The 25,596-nt window shown below is 40.2% G+C and overlaps 1 protein-coding gene across 1 annotated transcript in view; it reads right to left on the reverse strand.

The window, feature by feature from the left end:
- The window catches only part of itga3b (integrin, alpha 3b), a 66,173-nt gene extending 50,747 nt beyond the window's left edge, over window positions 1-15,426 (reverse strand). The window contains exon 1 of the mRNA XM_053639128.1: window positions 15,047-15,426. Coding sequence (XP_053495103.1) covers window positions 15,047-15,222 — 176 coding nt within the window. The 5' untranslated portion in view covers window positions 15,223-15,426. The remainder of the gene's footprint in view (window positions 1-15,046) is intronic.
- Window positions 15,427-25,596: the final 10,170 nt, after the last annotated feature.

The raw sequence follows: 25,596 nt of genomic DNA on the forward strand, positions 1-25,596 counted from the left end.
CACTCTCTCCACACTCTCTGAAATGCTTTTTAAAAACATCTCGTAATCAGTTCTGGAGTTTTTTTTAATTGTTTCAAATATATTAATTAAGGAAAAAAACACCATGGGTGCAGTGTGCTGTTGTAGGAAAATCACCAGCGCTGAGATTATTCTCCAATAACAGTGTTTTATTCCTCTGATACCACGGCAGTTTGCCAACGATTACAGTTTTTAACTTAATAATGAAGCACACTGCACTTTTTAACCGGTAATAGTTACATTTAATGTTAAGGAATGTCCACAAGACAAGTTAGCTTGTGCTACCACTTACATTATAGCAGCTATAAACAGCTGATCCATCACCAAACTCTCTTTCTCTCTCTCTCTCTCTCACTCGAAGTTAATAAGACAAAAAAACTGTCACCAGAATGAATAAATCCATTTTTAAGAATTTCCCATGGCGGAAAACCTTCCGACAGTTTTAAAATTAAATTTAATTTAATTTAAAATGTGTCTCTGTGTGGATTGATCTTTTATATCTCAGTAAGCTTTTAATTTAAGAGAAAGGCACCGTTTTCCAAAAATAAATGTATCCATTCATCCATTTTCAGTAGCGCTTATCCTACCATGGTTGTGGGGGAGCCTGGAGCCTATCCCAGGGAATTCAGGGCATGACGCGGGGGATACATTGGATGGGCTACCAACCCATCGCAGGGCACAATCACACAAACATTTACACACTACGGACAATCTGGAAATTTCCCAGAGGAAACCCTGAAGCATGGGGAGAACATGCAAACACCCTGCACTTAGGGCAGAGGGCAAACCCCTAACTCCAGAGGTGCGAAGCAAACATATTAACCACTAAGCCACCGTGCACCCCCCAAAAATACATAGATTTATTTAAAACTCCTATTATATTGGGAAAAAAAAGTTACATCCATTATGTTATGGGTCAAAATGACTCCACAGTTTAATACACACAAAAACAGCAAAGAACAGCTTAAAACGGTAAACCTTTATTATGGCTTGAAGAAATATTTACATATAAGTTCATGACCCTAAAGGAGGAAAAATGTTTAAAAAAAAATCAAGGAGAAAAAGAGCGATTAACCAGTATTTCAGACATCTCAAATGTGGAAATGGGTCGACCCATAACATAATAGGAGGGTTAAATATTTTAGATTGCAATAGAGAATAGGCATTAGTGACATTACACTACTACCGTAATCTATAGTACAGGTGCATCTGAAAAAATTAAAATATTGTGGAAAAGTTCATAAAGTCTTCTCTAATATTTTGAGATACTGGATTTCTGATGTCCATGACCTGTAAGCTGTAATAATCAAGATAAAAAAAAAAGGTTTGAAATATTTCACTTTATGCATAATGAATCTAGAATATATGAAAGTTCCACTTTTCGAATTAAATTATGGAAAAAAAAATTTTTTTCAATGATATTCTAATTTTTGAGATGCACCTGTGTGTGTATATATGTGTATATATATATATATATATATATATATATATATATATATAATATATATATATATATAATATTATTTAACGTATCATCAATATCTTCATACACTATTTCAGTATGCAACAATTGTCTATTTGTCTAATTGTCTATTTGTGTTGCATAAATATCAATACCTGTATATACAGTATGACATATGCTTGCTTTCCACAAGCAGATCCATTATTCACACAAGACTAAATAAAACCTGGCTATTTTCGACATCCATGTATGTGTGTGTCTGCACAAGTGAACTTATCATTGGCTTTTTCTCCAGACAAACTACCTTTCTGCGTGGCACCAGCAGCCATTAGTGAGAGAGCAGCAGAGAGAAACATGCATCATTCAATTAACAGCCATAAAAACAAAGAGCTACAGCAAGTGCACACTGTATTACAGGCAACATCTAAAAGTATTCCTGACAGCATGACTGTTGTATCTTCTGGTATGAACCCTTTCATCCATATTTCTGCTCTAAAAAGAACATCCCTAAGACAAATGCAAATAAATACGTCAAAAAAACATCCCTAATATATTATTTCAGCAGTGTGAACACATTTTAATTTATGAAGTAGAGTTCAGTTGTCAGTTATAAAATTATATAAAATCTAGCTTGTGCGAGGCAAACGTGCTAACCACTACTTTCACGAATGATCATTGCGTCCATGTTTTGTTTTGAATTCCCATCATACACTTTTGATTTTTGATCATGCATTTTTCGTTTTGATTCTAGTCCTGTCTCTGCCCCTGTCCTGTCATTGGTGTGTTTCCCAATTATGTCCAGGTGTTCCAGGTTTATATATATATATATAAAAACAGGATTTTTTAAATTAGGAAAATGCCATTTAACCATTTTGAGGTGGTAATGTCAGCACAATTAAGGACAATTTTGGAGCATGGGTTTGAAAATACCCTTCTGCTAGCAGATTTCAAATGCCACACCTTAATTCTGCCGCTCCACCCACACCAGTGAAATGTTTATTTATCACCATGAAAAAAATTACGTGCAACCGAACTTAAAATACGCTTGCAATATTACACATGCACTTGCACAAGAAAGAGCCTACAGCCAGGTCCATAAATATTTAGACATCGACAAAGTTATTGTTATTTTAGCTGTATATCACAGTATATTGGAGTTGAGTAAATAATTATATAATGAAATATTTAATATGGCCTCAAAGAGCAGATGTTCAGCTTTAATGTGAGTTACATTCAAATTGCATGAACAGTGTAGGAATTACAGCACTTTTTATGTGGTCCCCCTTTTTAAGAGACCAAAAGTTGGACAATTGGCTGCTCAGCTGTTCCATGGCCATGTGAATCCGTGGATTCAAGCCATAATGGTTCCATGGTGTGTGTTGTTCCCTCATTAATTCACTTACAAGTTAGCAGATAAAAGGTCAAGTGTGGCATTTACATTTGGAATCTGATACTGTTAACTCTCAATATGAAGTCCAAAGACCTGTCACTGTCAGTTTCCCGTTTTACATGTTATAGAACATAATTAGATTAACAGCCCGCATCATTACGTCACCGCGCCACGCTGTCCGACGTCCCTCCAGAATTTCACGTATCAACATACAGTTCGTCTTCGTTATGGTACCGTATACAAGTTTGGGTGTTTTTGTTTTTTTTAAACGAATGCTTTAAGTGCAGTTAATTATTTGTCATGCTATACGTGCTAATAGACAACTGCTTGAAGCCGTGGGCTGCGTCTCAAACGCATAATTACTGTCTATATAGTAGCTGAGATACATGTATTTTTCCACACTACAGGCCTATAGTAGGAAAGTATGCGGTTTGGGACGCAGCCGAACTCTCTTCTTTGCCGTAAAACGGTTGAGCACTGCCGGGTAAGATCGTGTCCTGTCGCAAAATGCGGCGCAAACTCTCACACGATGTTCATAATGTGATTAAGGTGTTTACATGTCTGTAATACACGTCCATAATGCGACTAAAACAGGAATACTCCACCTGTCTTAATTCGATTAGAGCTTAATTCGATTATGACCTTAATTAGATTAAGGTAAGTAAAAATTTCTGTTTACATGGTAGTTTCTTAATCAAAGTATGGTCTTAATCACATTAAGAGTGGATTATTGTTGTCCATGTAAACACAGCTACTGTTGAGCACAAAAAGACCATGGAAACAACTCCAATATATTTTAGTAGACAGGTGAAATAACAATAACAGTAAATAATAACATTACTAAACAATAACATTAATAAAAATTTGTACTGCCTTATTTTAAATACTCAAGGCATTGTATTTGTGAATACGTTCTAAAAATCAGTCCTTACTGTTCAAATTCAATGTGTGTTGCTGTTTTACCACCAAATCAATTAGATATCAGCCCCTAGTAGATAATATTAAACATGCTGGTTACCTCATTTTAGTGTTTTAGTGTGATTGTTACACATCCATAAACTTGTGCTTTGTCCATTTGACACACACACACACACACACACACACACACACACACACATACACAAAGCTAAATATACTTGGCAACTGTGTTGCTGCTTGGTGAAGGCATTGTCTTGCGTACCCTTGAAAATAACCGGGCTATTTAGGTAGGCCATATTTTAATTTTACTGACGTACATTTTACATTTTCATCTGGGAATTTTTCAAAAAGCTAAAAAAACCTGATTTGTCATACTTACAAAAACATGTTCTTGAATAAGAATTATTTAAGCATAAATTTGTAATTGTTTTGATAAATGAAACAGTCTTTGGACTGGGGGAGAAAACCAGAGTATCTGGAAGAAACCCCTGCAGCATGGGGAGAACATGCAAACTCCACACCCACAGGGCCATGGCAGGAATTGAACCCCCAACCCTGGAGGTGCAAGGCAAACATGCTAACCACTAAGCCCATAGCCCACCAGCGTTTGCCATCTTGAATTTGATGCTCATTCTCTATGTACCTAAAGGAAGTCTGACAAACAGATCTTTGGCGCTAATCCCCTAATCTTTACAAGAGTGTGAAATCAGGGATTCGTGTTGAGAAAGGCCAGACATGGTCACTCTGGCTCCCCTACTCTTCTCCCTGTGAGTTATGAATGGCTGAATTTACAGCCAGCTCTATGTTTATCTAACTAATCCACCAGTATCCCATTGGTAACATATCTCCTACAGGTGGGACATTATTTCCGGATAGGGATTATCTGCATAAAAATAAGCATGTAAATGTCTCCAAGACATATTTGCAGCAGTGAGGCACCAGGGGCGTGTTCGAATGCTGGCTGTGAATGGAAGGAGGAATTGAATGAGCAGGTAATGAGTTAATGTTTACACTGGTTAATGAGAAGCTTATTTCGAGAAAAAGAGATTGCACTTCCACAAGCAAGGCCACAATTCAGACAACTTTGAACAACCTGACGCTGTGTGTGTGTTTGTCAAGGAGTTTAGTTTTAGTTTAATATTTTGTGTTGTCTGTTTCTGAGTCTCTTGAGCCCTCATTCTCTACCTACCCACCTGTGACATAAACACAGGTTTAAATCTACTCAAACCACCTCAGGAGGTCTGAGATGCCTTTAGTCATGTTATACAAGTGTAAATGCATCTGTCTCTACAAGCAACATTTGGCAACCAAATCCTCTCCCATAATGTCATGCATGTGCTCCAATATGCAAATGTCTTACATAAATACAACTACAAAACAAGGAACGACAAAGAAGGTTGTGAGCTCATTTGCTTATTAACAAACAATACAGATCTCAGTCCTGACCAGAGATGCATTTGACTACAAATACATGTGGTTCAAATCTTATCAGGATACAATCCAGATAAAAGAGCAAAATAATTCATTCTAAAAGTTACGCCAGAGAAAAATAGAAAGAAGTTCTTCATTGTCATGTCACAGCAAACCAGCAACTCCATTTCCCAGAATGCACCACGAACTACAAACATGGCCGACAACTACAACTCCCGATGGAACACACAGACAAGTCACCTTCTCCTGAGGACTAATCACACACACCTGTTCTCAATCCCATCCTACTACTTTAGAAACTCTCACACACAGCTATTGTGAAGAATTACGCTCAGTTGGTCTTTTCTCTGTTGTGTACCAAGCCTTAATCTAGTGTTTGTTAGCCTGGTTTTTGACTTTGTTTACTCCTTTGACCTTAATTCCTGCCTTACCTGCTCTAGCCTGTTTGCCTGATCACCTGACCACTGCCTGGCTTTGTTTATGTCTTTTGCCTTGCCCTCTGGATATTATGATCGTCATTAAAGCTCTTAACTGCAATAGCATCTGTCCTAACCTCCATTACGTGACATTTAAAAAGCACATCAAAACATTATCTTAAAACTGTGGCTGCCCACTGCAAATACAAAAGTACATTAATATAATAAAGTGACAAACCATTCGAATATTTAATACCTTCTAATCAGTTTTCTGCCATATGATCCTGGTGCTTAGTGACACCATTTTGTGCTTGGCCATGTTGACAAAACATTTTTTATGGGGAAAGGACACTCCTGGGTCATCTCATTCATATCCTTCAGTACATGCTGAAAGACAGCTCATCTGTCTCATGCTGGCTTTGCCAGTGAAAAATGAGATAGAGAAAGAACACCAGACATATCCTACATGTCGGGTCCCAAGACGGTCATATCTCGTCACGCCTGGGGCTCTTTTATCTGCAGGGATAATCTGCCAAGGATGAGCAGGAAAGTGTCGTTCCCTGCTGACTGGAGAGAGGACTTAGTAATATTCCCAGAAGGCATCTCTTCATGGTTGATCCGTAAAACATCATTCAAACCCCAACTGTGAATTTAATTATATTACCAGACATTGTCTTTCATCCTACAATTTTTCAAAATTAGATGTTGCATGATGTCCCATACACCCTACATAACACTTTTTTCGCAAAATGTCCTCCAAAATTTTTCATATTTAGTTTGTATTACATATATTTTTTCAGACCGCCTTTAAGAATGGACTGGAAGTGTTGCAGACCAACCGAGAAGTGGACCTCCACGAACATCCACTGACGTAGGCACATCTGAAACGGTGCTGGCAAACACAGTCCCCTACTGTATGGAGACTTTTGGGGCACCCTGTATAATCAAAGCACTAATTTACAGCAAGGTTTTAAAAATGAACTAAAAAGTGACATGAAAAGTGAGTGAAAATCTACAGTTCAATGAACGGACACAAATATTTTCAAAGAAATGTATTTTTATCATGGAAAAAAACCTCATGGCATCGATGCTTTCACAGCATATCAAACACAGGAGTTTAATGCTGCATTCAAAAAGACTTTCCATCTCTTTTTATCATTTCACATTCAAGGATGTACAATCCAGCACTACAAAATCTATAATGGTCGCTCATGACAAGCCTCGGTTTGGCACCCTGTCATCCATTTAGCCTGAAATCAATCTCTGTCTGCGTACATGCCTATACCAAACCAGCAATGCATATCAGTGTGTTTTCTGACAGAAGCCAAAAATTCTTGGTTAATGTACTGTAGCCTAATAGCTACTCTGTCGAGCCATTTGATCAGATCTTGAGAGACACATCGAATTTTAGCATAATCTAGCATTTGGTGAGGTGATCTGATGACAGGAAAAGTAATGGATAGAAACAGATAAGATAGATCTCATTAATGCTGGGTTTACAAAGCATTCATTTCAGCCTGATTTTGCTGTCAAAGAAAAATCACACAGTATAAATTTATTTTTTTTTTAAATTGTGAGATGTAAGAACGGCAGTCTTAGAACACAGTGTGACGTGGTCACTGGTGGCTGATTTAGTCGATGTTCTGGAAGTGTCAAATAAAATTTGAATAAAATCTCTGCTATGACGCTTGTCTACAAGCCGGCAGTATGAGGATGGCACAGGATGACAACGAAACAGCTACAAGTATTGTAGTGGCAATGGCAAAACATAAACAAATACATTCTAATTCATGAATTTTATCTTAATCTCACTTTCAAGAATGTTTCGGCCTATTTGACCCAGTTTTCTGCGTGAGCCTGGCTGGCGCTGATTGATGATGTAAGTAGAACGTAGTTATTTTTGTTGATCACAGGTCCACCGTTAGAGGATCTTCATCATATATTCTGACATGGAGAACACATTATTACACAGTCTGTTATAGAATTTGGCCAAGATTTTATTGGAATAATCTCATACAGTGTAACAAGTAATTATCCTAAAAGATAAAGCCTAGAAGTGGATTTATTTATATACATTTCAATGGAAGAAGGATTGTCAAATTATAAAAAAAAAGTTCACTTAAAAAAATAAAAGGATTTGCTTCACCAGAATGACTACAAAATTATCTCCATCTGAATGATTTCCATATCAACCACACATGATCTATATGTGCGTCCTTGCTTGCACACTAAAATTGCTAAAATAACCTTGTAGTAATATCACTTTATAGGAATATAATTAGTTGGCTGTTGTGTGCAAGCTGTTAAAAATGTACTGCAATGTCCTGCTGTTTTTTTTTGTTTGTTTTTTTTGGCTTAAAAATAAATAAATAAATCATGTTATACTCAACACAGCATAGTCGCTCTGAGTGATAAGATTGTAAAGATTGGAAAGGTTGGAAAGATTGAGCAGCTAGTGATTCACGATGACCAGATAAAAGCATCACTCTGAATTACTTATTCATTAGACCAGCGTGAATGAATAGCCCAGTTTGTTCTGTAAAGACCAAAAGTGCTGACTGAAAGTGAGACACCATTCCTCTTATGGCACACAAACAAATCTGAGACACTTCATGATCATTTTTATAGTAAGAAATAAATGTTACATTCATATATTAAAGATGTCATGAGGTCATTCGAAATTATTTTGAAAAATTGTAATTAGTGGTTAGGTATGAGGTGAGAACTGTATAAATGCAATGACAGCCAGTTCATATCACAATTTTTGATGCATTATCAGATGATTCTGTAAATCTACATCAAGGACAATAGATGTGAACTAGCCCAGTAACTCTAGCTAGCTAACTAACATACAGTCTAGGGAACCTAACTATGACACCTGGTCGATTCTGACTTGTGTATGTTCAGTACCTGAACCATGTTCTATATTCAATTTTATTCTCTAATCTATGAGTTTTGTTCTACAGCCTGGAAGATTATTATGCAGAATCTCTATAATGTTAGCATGCTAGATAAATAAATATGAGTTATACACCAACTGTTATCAAGTTCTCCAGGCACTGTTGGCTGATATATCCGACTGTTATAACTGGGTAACGATACAAATTCACTAGCTTCCCACCAAATTAGAGAAATGATAAATGCCTTACCTATTTAGCATGAAGAAAGCTAAAACTCCATCATTCTGAATATGTTTTAACTTCATCAATCACTCTATGAATATCACTATCACTCTGGGTTGGTTTATATTCTTGAGAACTTTCTCGGTCTTATCTGGTTGGCTCTCAACTCCTGCCAGTCACAGTGTAGTCAGACTTCTTTCATGCCCAAAGTAATCTGTATTTGAGCTGCTGTATGACACATGCATACAGATTTCCCATCAAAATCCGACCCAACACCCTTGTCATCACTGACTGTGAATTATCATTACAAGTTTGTCAGTGTGACTAGTTTTTTATATCATAAGATATTTTTTAAAATATCATTCATATTGTTTATATTTTCTTAGTAACAAAAAAAAGTAATGTTATCATTCTTTCAGATTATCATGATGTACCATCACACCTCTATTAGTTATCATATGCTGCCTGTGAAGGTTTAAGTTTGCAGGTTAAACAAGCAATATCATGAAAGGAAAACTGTAAAGGGTACCATCATGTAACACAGCAGCTGCTTCACAAAGCCTTCACATGAATCACACACTGTAACTACAGCATGAAACCTGAGCTTGTTGGGGAGTCGCCAAGTCAGTGAGATTCAAACTATCAGTAACTGCAAATACATCATTCATTCTTCCATTTTAGAACTACAGTATCTTCCACAATCATTTATTCTAGAAATATAGCAGCACTGAATTAATCAAAGAGGATCTTATAAATATTGCCTTAAAAGTCATTTATTTTTCAGATCGTGCATTGTAGAACGACAGAATAAGAGTGGGAGGTCGGAAAAAAATCTGGGAGCTGAGAAGTTAAAAACAGAACGAGGAGATAATTATTATATATAAAGCGGGGTAATGTTTTCCTTGTGGGAGATCGAAGGAGAGGAATGCAAACTCTCTAATGGGTCTAAAGTCTAATTAAAGACTGATTAAGCATTTTAGCTGCCAAAAAAGTACTTTCTTGCATTGCTAGGTTTTTAATCAGACACTCTGTGTCAGATATGTTGCGGCCTAACCATTCTTTAAGCTTGAATGTGATAATTTCAGCAAGAAAGAATAATGCACAGGACTGCAAAAGGGAAAGAAAGAAAAAAAGAGATAAGTGAGGTTGTTACCGAGATGTTCCTGCTTGCACTTTTCATATGTATTCTCTTTTGTTCAATTCTATCTTTTGTTCAACTCTGATCTCAATGCTTGAAAGTGAATTTACTCTAATATAATACATTATTGTACTTGATATAGTTATGCCAATAAAGATGGTAAACTGATTTGAGCTGAGTAATAGAGACAGAGAGATACAGACCGAGAAAGGGAACTGTATCAAATAAAAATGCTGAGTAACTCAGCTCACAGCCTTGAGCCACGAGAGCACAGCATGCAAACAGCTTAGCAACGCCATTCACCCGTTTAATTAAATGTTCCGTGTGGAGAAATCAGATCTATAGATCTTCTCCAAGTCACTAGCAAATTGCTACAGTTAATAAACTCGCTTTTCAAAGCAAGGATGACTGTGCAGGACCGAGGCTGGTGTGTGTGTGTGTGTGTGTGTGTGTGTGGAGAACTAATAGGCTACTAATCCTTCAGAGTTCAGGATGTTGGTGGGGTAGCAGGTTCCCAAGCTCAAGCTTACTCTTCCCATGCCCGTCTCAACCTGCAGTCTGACAAGAATGAAAAATTCCTCACATTCCTCAGGGTTGGGGGACCTAAACAGCCAATGAGGGGCTGGAGAGCAGCTTTCCACAAGTGGAGAATATACAAAGAACCTGCAGACCCTCCACCCTGAGCCACACTTGATGGATAAGGTCTGGAAAGGTGGGAATGAAGGGGGAGTTGGTGAGTATTTTAAGAGAAAGTGAATCGCTAGTTGTGTATGTGTGTGTTTGTGTATATATATATATATATATATATATATATATATATATATATATATATATATATATATATATATATATATGTAAATATAAAACACACACACACACACACACATTATATATATATATATATATATATATATATATATATATATATATATATATATATATATATATATATACCCCAAGCTTCCTATCGCATTTAATGAAATCATCTTCTGAGACAATTACTGCGACAATTATCGTTTATACACTATAATATACACATGATTGCATATTTTGTACATTTGCCTCACTACTTTAATCCTAATTGTTTCACATAAAGCAAAGATAAGTGTTTTGACTACTGTGACCAAATTTTTAAATTTCAGCCTCATCAGTAAATTCTTCCTGAATCCTGACAAACCAGCGCTGCATGCATGCCGGGACTAGATTCCAGCCAACCCCTTGTACTTCTAAAATTACCGGGCTCCTACAGCTCAGTATGCTGTATGAGTAAATGTGAGTCCTCAGCTCTGAGGTATCGCACTAGATACACTGGGGTATTTTCTAAACCTTCGACCTCTGGCAAATCCCACAGTTAACACTTACACATGCCAACTTGAGGCAGCACATTCCAGTGTCGCAGGATAAGCCGCAGGAAGAACAGTGTCTGGGAAGTGTCCTAGACTGACGAAGAGGGCCTGCGATGTAGCAAGATAAATTATGTCGCGCTTCCTCCATGCAGGAAGCTTGACGCTCCCCTACATTAGGGATGTCACGAGAACTGATACTTCGGTACCAAGTCGGTACCAACATTCTTAAAAGGTGCCGGTACTTGTTTTTCTGCAGTAGCCTTAGTACCGATTGTAATAAAAGGTACCGAGGTTGCAATTCTTCCGGAACTGAAGGGGGCAGCAAATACACGCAACTGTTTTAGTCGGTCCACAAGTGGTGAAGAAGAAGAAGAACACCTTCAAGCACACAAAAAAACTACATAAGATTAGCTTAGCTTAACAAGTTTAGCGCCACCCCGACTCGTTAAGAGGCAGAGCGAGGATAGCTTGTTGAGAGGAAAGGTAGCTGGTTGCCGGTGTGCAACCGATGCTATCGTTCATTTCAAACAAAGCGAGGAAACACCTGGAATTTGGCGAAGCACCTGAAAGACGGTCCCTATATTATGTTTGTTTGAGACAGCTGGCATTGTTGCTGTGAAACCAACTATCGTTATGTTCCATGTAATGTTTGTGTTAGCCAGTTATTTGTTAACGACGCTAACACATTGAAATGTTATAAACTACCTCCTAACGGGCCACCATGCATCGCCATTCAGCCCGTGTCCTGTCAGCTAAATGTAGCCTAATGTCACTAATAATTATTGAACTGTTAAGGGTTTTAATCAATCTTTTTGGCCTTCCACCATATCAGTGAATTTAAACTAACGCTTGCATTCAGAGTATAAGGGGTGTGTGCGCGCGCACGCTCGCGTTTAGGAGTGTTTGTTATTTTTAACACTTGTTATTAGTCATTGTCAGACAGTGTTTGATAACTAAACTATCCCCCTCTCTCTCCCTCTCTTTTTCCAGTATCAGCCAGAAGAGGATGTCCTCCAGGAGTTTTTAATTTTATTTAAAAATTATTATTATTTTTTTTTAAACCACACCGTGGTATCGACTTTGGCATCGAGTATCGTGTACTTTTGGTGGTATCGGTACCAACTACTATATTTTTAGTATCATGACATCCCTACCCTACATCAGCAATCAGAACTAGCTTGTACGCTTTTCAATGAAATCCATGATGGAATAGCTGTCATTTATATGATAAAGTCAACAGACCCAAATTCTTACGATCGTAAACCTCCTCCAGTGTACAGGAAATACTTTATGACCTTTTCTGAACACAGGAGGTTGACTACATTATCTGTTTATCAGCTGACAAACATCCAGTGCATATAGTGAATTTATTGGTGTGTAAAGCACCTTGAGGCCCTGGTTCATGGGCAGACTATTAAAATAACGTAGCCAGCTGCCATTCAGTCCAGGCAAATGCTCCTATTAAACTAAGTGCTATATTTTTTTGGTGGCGGTTCTTGTTTGTGCTCTCAATGGCCCCAAATGCCCAGAAGAGATGGACCATCACTGTGGTCATGTGACTCCCTCTCGTATTACAAAGCTTGGCTAACATCACTTAAGCAGCAGAGTATGGATGAAGCATTGATCCAGATGTTCACTTTGAACCACCATGGTTCATTCGGATTTAGCCGATTAAGTCTTACGTAGCATACAAAAAGTTAAAATTGCTAGGAGACAAAAATATATCACTTCAAATGCTACTGTTCTTTGAGGTTCCCTGAAATGCTCTATGATGATGGCTTTGTCTCAATCGAACAGGAAATCCCAAATAAGGATAGAGTTCAGAAAGATGAGGACGGTTGGGGGAACTCCCAACTGTACCACAACACAAGGAGGATTATGGCTCTGAATAAGCTTCAACGGATTCTGTCTAGCCTTCACCACTTGTTTGCAGGCTTTGTGTACAATGTGGAAATAAACAAATATACACATACACACATGATTAGCTGTCTGAAGAATTAATCAGTTTGAAGAAATAACTGGATAACTCTTAAAAATAAAAAAGTGCCAGGAAAGGTGATACCAGTGAAAACCTTTTTGTTGGGGATCTTTAACCATTCTGGGTTACTGATAGGAAGGTCAGGGGTTCAAGCCCCAGCACTGCCAAGATGACACTGTTGGGCCCTTGAGCAAGGCCCTTAACCCTCTCTGCTCCAGGGGCGCCGTATCATGGCTGACCCTGCGCCCTGACCCCAGCTTCCTGACATGCTGGGGTATGCGAAGAACAGAATTTCACTGTGCATATGTATATGTGATAAATAAAGACTCATTATCATTATTTTTTGTACCACATAAAGCCAATAAATGTTGGCATTATATAAAATGTTGGCATTTTTACGATGCAAAATGATTATCCAGTTTGTGTTGCAACAACATAAATGGTTGAGAAACTATGGATAATTCTTCTATAGCAGTGGTCACCAACCCTCTTCCTTGAGATCCACCTTCCTGCAGGTTTCATGTCCAACCAAAATGTAACACAGCTGTTTTAGCTGATCAAGAACTTCTTAAGGCAATGATTATATAGTCAGGTGGGCACGATTATGTTGGAGGAACAGTATTCAGGAAGGTAGCTCTCTAGGAACAGGGCTGGTGACTACTAGTCTATAGCATCAATATAGAGCCATATTTACTTGGTGCTCATCTGATGGGTTTCCTAGGGATGTGTGGATGCAATACATACAATTGCTTCAGAATTAAATTCCAGGACTTTCAAATATTCTTCCAGCATTTATTTTCCAGGAACTTGGTTATAAGTAGCTCCAGGGTCACCAGTTTGATCCTAAGCTTTGCTTATTGTTTGTGTAAATGTGTGTGGACAGGCGTCTCATCCAGAGTGCATTCCCGCCTCACACCCAGTGGTTCCAGGATCGGCTCTGGATTCATCAAGACCCTGGCCATGATAAACCAATTACTGAATGAATCAATTAATGATTAATTAAATAATTATTATTATTATTATTTTTTATGTTTTTAAGATCGGCACCCTGTCCAGGGTGTACCCCGCCTTGTGCCCGATGCTCCCTGGGATAGGCTCCAGGTTCCCCCGTGACCCTGAAGGAAGGATAAGCGCTATAGAAGATGGATGGATGGATGGATGTTAATGCTTTTAAGCACTTCTCAATAGAAAAAGTTGTTTTCCAGGTTTTTCAGTATTTCCAAAAGCTAAATCCATCCAGGCAATCCTTGATCAGACCCTTTTTTAAACTCCAAGTCATACATCTATCTGACATGATGACCTCTTCTTCCTTCTTTCAGGAAACAGTTACGTCTTCTGTGTGGTCTTTGGTGTTACATGCACTCAAAACCTCAGCATGGGTGCAAGGAGACCCATGCTTCACTCCTTCTTCACTTCAAAACTTTCAAAATGAATGAAGTGACCAAGTTTTTGAAGCTTTTCAGATCCATTAAGTTAGAAAGTGTACATCACCTCATAGAAGTTGGCGCTTCACAGAATGAGAGACACTTGTCACTAAAATCCTATAATACTGTAGTTTCTGTAATAAATAGCACACATTATAGTCGGTTAATATGTTAAATATGTGTAAATGGAAACAGATTTTTGTATTGTCCTGTCCAGCAGGTGCTTGAGCAAGTTTAAGCTTGCCATGTCTATTCCTACATACTTAATACTACATTGCAGAACCAGTTCACATCATTACTGACTCCTGGTTCTTTCCCACACACCTTTAAACTAGCGCACTGCCAGCCTTCTTCCTGCAGGACCTGTTAGGAGTCTGAAGGAAAGGTAGGGAAAAACACTCACAGGTACTTCCTGGGCTTCACCGTCACACTGTGCTGCGCTACGGAGAACCCGAAAAAACTGCCTTTGGTTTTTCCTTCCTTTATAACCGGGAAGCGGACATCCACATTAAATCCAGAACACGTTTGCGCGGTGTATATCATGCAGAAGCAGAAGTGCAGAAGAGAGCTGGGAGCCATGTTTTAGTCTCCTTCTGTCCCTCAGTCTCACTCTGAACAAGACCAGAGTTTCACTCACACTCCATAGGAACAGTGCGCTCTCAAGCTCAGTCGCGCACGCGCGCGCGCGCACGCACACACACACACACACACACACACACACATGCGCGCGCACACACACACACACTCAGTATTCTCAAGGTGTTTGCTCTCAGTCGCTTTCTCCACCCCTTTGTCCCTTCAGACACACAGAGAAATTGCTGCCCTTAGGCACAGTGTGTGTGTGTGTGTGTGTGTGTGTGTGTGTGTGTGTGTGTATACGTGTGTGCATGTGTGGAAGGACTGCAGCTACACACAGCGTACGTTATGTGATCTATCTATCTATCTATCTAGTAAAAATTAAGTGCAGTACAAAAAGTTTCCAGAGAGCAGGACAGGTCTTTCATCAGCTGTGCAAGCGCTTCTGGAGGTGTATAGGAGGTCTATCTATCTATCTATCTATCTATCTATCTATCTATCTATCTACACTATATGGCCAAAAGTGTGTGGACACCTGATCATCAGACCCATTTGTGCTTGTTGAACATCCCATTCCAGATTTAGTCCCCCTTTGCTGTTATAATAAGCCCCACTCTCCTGGGAAGTCTTTCCACTAGATTTTGGAGCATAGTTGTGGGGATTTGTGCTCATTCAGGTACAAGAGCATTAGTTTGGTCAGGCACTGATGTCAGGCGAGGAGGCCTAATGCACAGTCCGTGTTCCAGGTTCATCTCAAAGGTGTTCAGTGGTCAACTTTGTGGCAAGTTTGAGGAAGAACCACATATGAGTGTGATGGTCAGGTATATTGTGTGTAGAAGGTCAGGTTTTACTGCATGGCAATGATCTGGATGTTTCTGCTTTATTCATAACACGTGGGATGTTGTTAGATGTTGTATTTTTGTCAAAGAATAGTTTTAGTATTTAATTGAATTTTTTCAGTAAATTGGCTTGGCTTTCTTTTGTTTTGTTTAAATTGTTGATATCTTTTTTCTCTCTTCGCACGCAGTCAAGGTATCTATAGCTAGACAATTCCTAAAGAATTTTTTTTAATAGTTTATCTCTTCATCACTCTCTCTTCATCTCTTTGTCCCTTAGTTCATTGTCTTGCTCTCTTTGTTACTGTCTATATCTCTGTCTCTTTGTCTCTATCAATCCATCCCACAACAACGCCTGTTGCCACGTGCTTTAACATCTTGACTGGTTCTGTAGTTTTCCCCAATTCTGCTCTGTTACTTTTTAAGAGGAATGTAAATAAAACAGCAGTCCATCACGACACATTGAGCACACATGCATGATGAGGACAATTCCAAAAACTCTGAGAAGATTTTCAGTGATTCAACTTAAAATGTATTCCAGGCGGTGTGTAGAATTAGCTCTGACGTGACTAAACAGCAGGCCTGTTTGCAATAAACGTTTGTTTGTGAGAACTCTGGCTTCTGAGTCTCCTGGGCAGGCTGATTGGAGGTGCGCTGCCCTCGCATGGGAGTCCCGATAAGAGTTCCTCCTTACAGTGAGGCCACGAAGGTCTGACCTTGGATCAGTCTGTCATGTTTTTACAGTGGTAATCTGCTTACAGAGGAAAGAGAGGGGAGGAGGAAAGTACTGCCATGAATCAGTTACCTCATAATCTCACATAATGCTGCTCCTGGCCTGGAGTTATTCGCCTGTGTGTATTTGTGTGATTGAGCTGAGGAGTGTGTGTGATTTTGTTCTGTCAGCGAAACCCTTAAAATTCCTACAAAAGAACACCGTCCATCAACACACCCCCAGCCACCATTTCAAATAATGACTAATAAAGGCGAAAAATGAAAGAATAATAATAATAATTTAAAAAAAAAAGTTGACCCATAACATTGAATAATAGCTCTGTCTCTTAACCATTTGCATGCTCTCACTGGAACATGACCATATCTGCTCAGCTCATGGTGGCTGAAAAGAGCAAACGTGGCATCCTGTTTCTTTTCGCTGATCATGAAGAACCCAAACTCCCAGACATGATATGTCTTGCATCAAGAGAGTGTTGTCTTTTTGAAATGAGATGTTTGCCTCAAGTTGTTTATGAAGTGATGCTTTGTAGATTTCAGATTACAAATGTACATTCCACAGCACATGTTTCCCTGCAACAAGAATTTTATGATGCATCTCATTTTTGTGGCTATTATAGCTGTGTATTATGGACTTAAGCACAATTTTTTTAATTAAACAAGGAGATTTTTTTGCTATTGAACAAAACAAAACAGGAAAACATGTATTGCTATAGCCGTCTTCTAATGTTCAAATGATATCGAAAATATTTCAGATGTGATAATGGTGCAAGCACATAAACACAGAGAAAATGTATGTAACCATGGTTCTGTGTGAGTTGAGGCACACCAGCACAGTTTCCTTTGGAGCTAGTGCAATTTTCCTGTTTGCTTGTTTCCTTGCTGAATACCAATAGTAACCTCTTGACTGTGACCCCATGTGGGTAGCCTATAAAAGGTCCCTGCTATGTCATGCCCAACCTCTGGCCATTCTCGTTAACCCGAGTGACCCATACATCATGGTGGTCCTCCACTCAATCCCGGAAATATACCCAACATACTAAATTCTGGATCATAAAACTATCCAAACCTTTGAACATTCTATAGAGCACCATTAAATCCATTAATAAAAAATGGAAAGAATATGGGAACACCGCAACTCTTCCTAGAGGAGGTTGTCCACTAAAAGTCAGTGATGAGGTAAAGAGGGGATTAGACAGAGAAGCAAAGTTGGCATGGTAGTCAGATAGTAACATAACAAAAAAAGCAAACAAACCAAACAAAATATGGAAAAGCGTTACCTTATTGTCCAGAAAATCACAAGTTTGAATCCCACAGTGGCACAGCCATCAAAATTGACTGTAGTCTCTGGATGGGAGGGTCAGTCACAGCAACATTTGAAAATCATAGGTGTCTGTGAGTTCATTTACGTGAAAGAAGGTAGATGGTGCTTTCCTCTAAGTATGTTACTCTGCTCTGTGAACAGCAGTTTGAAAAAGATTGGTTAGCTGGCTTCACATATCTCAAAGGAAGCATGTATTAGCCTTCACCCTCCCCAGTTGGTGGCTGTCATATGATTGGATGAAGCTGGTTGGTGAGTGTGAATTGGCAGATTGCTCCACTTATAGCTAAAGACACATTCGCAGCTCATAGAGAGATGGAGAGAAAAGAGAGAGAGAAAGAGAGGGATACCTCGTATAAATATATATGGGACAACAGTACTCAGATATGCCAAATTAGTAATAATAGCTGACACCCAAACATCGCCTTCCCAGTGCAGACTCTTGCTAAAACATTCCCTATCTTCTACAATATAATCCATGAACAGCAAGCTAATGGAGACTCATAATTATGCTGTTGATCTGAATGCATTTTTGCATTTAATACAATTTGTGGTGCAATTGCATGGGCGTATGGTTGTGCATTGCATGCTAACAGTATAATAAGGGCTTGAAATTAACTTTGTAGCTCACCAACCACTGGGTGTTACCCAATTCCACTGATAATCATTCTATGTGGTGTGATATTCTTACCTTTACACATTACTTTCCCATTTGACTCTTTGACTATGTCTTTTCACACCAACATCAACATTTTGCCAGATTTAGTTAAATAATCATCATAGAAATAAAAGAAAAATGAGGATGATAAACTGTATAGAAATAAGAACGGTCAAGCTGAATTGAAAAACTGAGCGTACGTTGATTCATACACATGGTATATATTGTCTACAGACTATATAATTTATGCCTTTTTAATGATCAGTAAGTACAGCCGCCAGTGGCAAATTTTACCCACATTTTGCAGGTGGATGTGTATTAATTTCAAGCCCTGAGTATAATGCCTGCTAACAGCACTATAACAAAAGAGAAAGCTTGATAAATGGAGACTCCAGACCTTCTGTAAACTAACACTAGTCTCACTGTGCTGGGGGATAAAAGCTGCTAATGCTGTCGCATACACTCTGGAGACCCTCGGCACAAACATCACAATTTACACATGGGCTCAGATCTTTACCACTATCTTAGGTCACTTTTTCCTTTTTGAATATTGAGCACTACTCTGTGGGTATGGTACAAAAAATAACGAGATCATTTCAATATTAAATATTAAAAAAAAAAAAAAATACAAAATAAATAAATAAAAATGAAGCAGGGCTGTAATGTAGTAAGGGAACTCCCATCTCTGATGTAATCCCAAGAATGGATTGATTGTCAGTTGGGATTTGATCAATGGCCTAAACACTTGGAGGGAATAAGTGTGGTAACCATAGCTTAAGGGTACATCTAATCAGAGTCAGTTCAGTCTTTTTAGCTGACAAGAGTAAAGAGTAAAGATGGATGAGGGTTCACGTGTCTAAACGTTAAACCTTCAGCATTGCTTACCTGGATTTAACTCCTGAACTCCTCGGCCTCTGTTTATTCTTTCAGGCCACTGAGGGAATCATGCACTTGATTCATTCAGGCAATAGAAACAAACAAATCAGTACTGATGGTCAAACTGAAGAATACTTGAAATACACAATACTTGAAATATAAGATGTCCTCAGACACAAACACTGACTGACTTAGCAGAATAAAACACAGCCATGTTTTATTCTAAACAATTTTTACAAGAGCAGGAAAGTAAGTGACCATGAATGAGAAATCTAATCCATTTACTGTGCTGTCTAATATACTGAACAGGAGTGTATGGTTTAAAGCACGTCCACTGTTTCACTCACCTAGGGCACTCATTTGAGGGCCTGCCGTTGTCATGGAGATCACAGTTGCTATGTGATTTCCAGGAGAGAAAGGAGATAGAGATCTTTTAAAGCCTTGCCAAATTTCCCAGCTTTGATTTTGACCTTTCATTTTTCGGTACACTCTGTGGCAGAGTCAATTAATTTTTTACAGAGTGAAGTGTGACATACGTGACAGGTGTTTCGTACATAATTTAGTGAAACATGATGTACTAGGTAACGCTGGGGGCAGCACGATTAGACCAAAGGTTGAAAAAAAAGAGATATCCCTAAACCTAACCACCTCCCATTCAACACTAAGTGTTTGGACACCTAATTATGAAAAGTAAAAAACAAAACAAAACAACAGTTTGGTACCAACAGATTCACATCCACCTAGTTTAAAGAGAGCAGAGCTTTTACAAAGCAACATCCAATTCAACTTTACTGCAAACAAATGGCAAACAAAATAAAACCTGCAGTGTTGAAGTTTTTGCAGGATTTCATCTGTATTTAGAGTTTGGGTTAATGTACACTAAAGTTTAATACAATCCCACTATACTGTATGTATCTGTATCTGTTTAGTGCTTCAGATATCTGTGTCTACATCTGAAGTTGATTTTAACCCAAAGAGGGCATGACCTCAACCTGGAAGGTTTTTTTTTGTGCTTGTACCCTTGGCAGGTTAGTGAGACAGTAACATATTTTTTCATTCATTCACTTGTGTTCAGTAACCTATTTTTATCATGGACAAGCAACCCTACCACTGTGGCCCTGGAATCATTTGAACGCACCTACAGGTAAAAATGGCAGCACTGTCTATATGGTCTGTGAAATCTGACTCGAGTTTTTAACTGGTCTCATATAGACATTTTTGTAATCCTGTTTGCACAATTATAATTTTTGGTTGGGTTCTATGTCCTAAAATAGGAACAAACTAGCAACTCAATTTAAACCAGTGACCCTGACCAGGCAGTTACTAAGGATGAATGAATGAACACTGTACATTCTTGATAATTAATGTAGTCTTGTACATGGTTTGTTTGCACCTGCATGAAATTAAAAAGCTCCCACATGTGTGCTGTTTTTGTTGCATATTGTGGGATCCCAGTCCTCACATACACCTCTAGACTCAACCAGACACTATATGAACCATTCTGCCAGGATTTCTTTTAATACATTTTAATAAGAGGTTTTTACACAAAAAGTTTATTTTTTCCTTAAAATTAAATTGTTTCCCCAAACAAGTAGCTTTCATTTAGAGCAGAGGAGAAGCAGTAAGTGGCTTATTTGGGAACTTTTACAAAAGCCTCCTGGGGGAAGATCCTCATGAAGCTGGATGGGAAGATCACAATCAGAATCATTTTATTTGCCATATACATTTACATGTATTAGGAATTGTTTTTGGTGTTTGGTCACAACACGATACATTTCAGACAACACAACATAATTACCACCTTAAGTGGAAATGGTAGATCAGTTGTAATTTATATTACAGTGGAGGTGTAATAGCAGTTGGATGCTGTTCAGAGTGCATTTGCATCATACATATATACTTAAATAGTATAAATAGATAGTAATAATACTAACAATATTTAACAGTTAAAATACGTCTATTACTACTACTACTACTTTTACTACTACTACTATTACTACTATTAATAATAATAATAATAATAATATGTCAAGAGTGTACAAATCTTCATCAGGAACACTGTTAAAATGATCTAAATAATTTTGATTTGTTTAACACCTATCTTTGTCACTGTGTAATTTCACATGTTGCTTCAGAGTGTTATTGATTTCATTATTATTTTAAAATAGTAGAAACAATTAAGAAAAACCCTTCTATGATTAGTAGTGTTGTCACGAACCTCGAAACGGCACTGAAGCAGGAGCGGGCGGCGGGTGAAGAGCGTAGAATCGGGAAGTTCAAGAAACGTAGTCGTAGGGCAGGCACGGGTCAAGCGATCGGGCGAACAATACAAACGGGGTCAGGCAGAGAGCATAGTCGAAACCGAAAACAAGGGTCGATGATCACGAGAAACAAACAATCTAGAACGGCTTGGTAACGCAGCGGAACGAGCTACTGAGTGTATACTTCGCGTATAAACTGGTTGAATGACTTCCCTAAATACTAGCGGTGAGTGTGTGTGATTGGTGCCAGGTGTGTCTGATCAGAACTCCGGGGATGGTGAGCGCATGCGTGCATGAGAAGTGAGTGTTGCATCTTGGGAATTTGAGTTCTGATTGGACCGAGCTGTGACAGAACCCCCCCCCAAAGGGCTCACTCCAGGAGCAGAGTTCTTTCTTGGCCTCCCCCGGGGTCGTGGACCAGGGAGATGAGGATGGGTTGCGTGAAAGTCTTTAGTAAGCTGTGGATCCAGTATATCCTGCTTGGGAACCCAGCACTGTTCCTCAGGTCCATAACCCTCCCACTCGACCAAATACTCCAGCTTGCCCCTCCTGTGTCTAGATTTGAGGATGTTCTTGACACGATAAGCCGGTTGTCCATCAATTTCCAGAGGGGTCGGAGGAGTTTCAGCTGGTACTTCGGTGGCTAGTGGACCGTTGACAACAGGTTTGAGACGTGATACGTGGAATGAGGGGGAGATGCGGCTGTGTCGTGGCAGTTCCAGATGGTAGGTGACTTCATTGACTCGCTTGAGGATCTTGAATGGTCCAGTGTATCTTGGCGTTAGTTTTTTACAGCTATGGGCTTGTCTCAAGTCCTTTGTGGACAACCACACCCGAACGCCTGGTTGGTAATTAGGGTGTTCTTTGCGGCGGCGATCTGCGTTGTGCTTGTACATGTCTGTGGTCTCTTTCAGGCGTCGGTGGGTGTCAGCCCAGACACGTTCACTACGTTCGAACCAGTGGTCAACGGCCGGAGCTGCGGTGGGAGTTGCGTTCCACGGGAACAGTGGAGGTTGGTAACCTAGCATGCACTGGAAAGGGGTGAGATTGGTAGCCGAATGACGTAGTGAGTTCTGGGCGTACTCGGCCCATGGCACAAACTTGCTCCAATCCTCTGGGTTATTGGCACAGAAAGTACGGAGGAATCGCCCCAGTTCCTGATTGATTCGTTCAACTTGTCCATTGGCTTGTGGGTGATATCCGGAGGTGAGATTCACTGTCACTCCCATCTTGGTCATGAAGCTGGACCACACTCTGGAAGTAAACTGCGGGCCCCTGTCACTGACAATCTCCTCCGGAATGCCGAAATATCTGAACACATGCTGGAATAGAAGTTCGGCTGTCCCAAATGTGGTGGGGAGAGCAGGTAATGGAATGAAACGGACGGACTTGGAGAACCGGTCCACTGTGACTAGAACTGTGGTATTTCTTTGGGATCTAGGCAGGTCTGTTATGAAGTCTACAGATATGTGTGCGTTGTGTCCCTGGATATCCTGTGCCGAGTACCGTGTGTGCCCAGATGATGAGTTCTTGGCGGTACTCTTCGGGTACAAATAGTTTGTTCGGAGGACACTTTACGGGTACTTGTGACTGGGGAATCTGCTCTCCTGGTCCAGATCCCACTCTAGCGCATTGATAACACATGAAGGATGAATGATGTACTCTTTATGCTCGTTGACACGTTCTGTGTGGTCGAGACAAGACAGAGCATCAGCTTTTGTGTTCTTGGACCCGGGTCTGTAGGATAACGTGAAGTGAAACCTGGTGAAGAATAGGGCCCATCGGGCCTGGCGAGGTGTGAGTCGCTTTGCAGTGCGAAGGTACTCCAGGTTCTTATGGTCTGTGAAGATGACAAATGGATGTGTAGCCCCCTCTAACCAGTGTCTCCACTACTCCAGCGCTAACTTGATTCCCAAGAGTTCACGATTTCCCACATCGTAGTTTCTCTCAGCGGGGGAAAGCTTTCGCGAGAAGAATGCCACCGGATGGAGCTTTGGCTTCTCTCCAAATCGTTGGGATAGAATGGCTCCTACCCCGGTCTCTGACGCATCCACCTCCACTATAAACAGTCTGGATGGGTCCGGATGTTTGATGATGGGTGCAGTAGTGAAGGCTTTCTTGAGCTTGTCGAAGGCGGATTGGGCAGTTGAATTCTATGACAGACGTTTGGGTTTCCCCTTTAGCACGGACGTGAGGGGGTTGGCGATGGCACTGAAATTTCTGATAAACCTTCTGTAGAAGTTCGCAAACCCCAGAAACCTCTGTAGTTCCTTGATCGTCGTGGGTGTGGGCCAGCTTACTACTGCCTGGACCTTTTCTTGGTCCATGGAGATCCCCTCGGGGCTGATGACGTATCCCAGAAACACAATGGTGGTTCTATGGAATTCGCATTTCTCAGCTTTAACATATAACTGGTGACGGAGCAGTCGTTGTAGAACTTGGCGGACGTGGTGAACATGTTCCTCCCGGGAGTCAGAATATATCAGAATGTCGTCGATGTAGGCGATCACATGGCGTCCCAGCATATCACGTAACACGTCGTTAATTAGACATTGGAAGACCGAGGGAGCGTTAGAAAGCCCATACGGCATGACCTGATACTCATAGTGGCCTGAAGTTGTGCTGAACCCAGTCTTCCATTCATCTCCCTCTCGAATCCGGACCAAGTTGTATGCACTGCATAAGTCCAGTTTCGTGAAGATGGTGGCAGTGCGTAATTGTTCCAGAGCGGCTGGTACTAGAGGTAGTGGGTAACGGTACTTGACGCAACACTGGTTTAGTCCTCGGTAGTCGATGCATGGTCGTAAACCTCCTCCCTTCTTCTCCACGAAGAAAAACCCCGCGGATGCTGGAGAAGTAGATGGTCGTATATACCCTTGGTGCAACGCCTCCTGAATGTACCCTTCCATGGCTTTTTGCTCCGTGACCGTTAACGGATAGACTCTCCTTCGTGGTGGTGTAGTGCCTGGGAGCAAATCGATTGCGCAGTCGTAATCTCGATGCGGAGGTAGTCCGCTAGCCTTCTTCTTACTGAATACTTCTATGAGGTCGTGGTAAACACTGGGGATCAGAACGTTGTCTGCCTTGTCCGGGCTCTCAATGGATGTGGATGCTAAGGAGATCACAGGGACTTGAAGACAGTGATTGATGCAGTGAGCTGACCAGCGAGTGATCTCCCTTTGATTCCATGAATTTTGTGGATTGTGATGTTCGAGCCAAGGAAGACCGAGAACCACTGGATGCCGGGCCGACACAATGACATGGAACGTAATCTTCTCCTGATGAAGAGCGCTGGTGCGGAGGTTAATAGGTTCGGTACAGTGGGTGATTAAGCCATCTCCAATGGGGGCCCCATCAATGGCTTGGACATGGCGGGGGGTGCTGAGAGGACGAACGGGGATGTTATATTGGAGTATGGTCTCTTGGTCAATGAAGTTCCCGCCGCTCCAGAGTCGATCAGCGCCTCGAGAATACAGGAAACGCTTGAGTAACCCAATATAACGGGTAATACGAATGCAGACTGAACTGAGTACTGGGCAATGGGTTCTAAACTCACCCCTGGCTGAGGTTGTCGGGCAGTTTTGGTTTCCCCTCGGGTAGAGCACTGTTTGAGAGGGCATTGTTGCACGAAGTGGCCCCTCTCACCGCAGTAGAAACAACAATGTTCACGGCACCGTCGTTCTCTCTCCTGCATGC

Source organism: Ictalurus furcatus, chromosome 13 (genome assembly GCF_023375685.1).
Source record: "Ictalurus furcatus strain D&B chromosome 13, Billie_1.0, whole genome shotgun sequence".
In the NCBI taxonomy this organism is placed as follows: domain Eukaryota; kingdom Metazoa; phylum Chordata; class Actinopteri; order Siluriformes; family Ictaluridae; genus Ictalurus; species Ictalurus furcatus.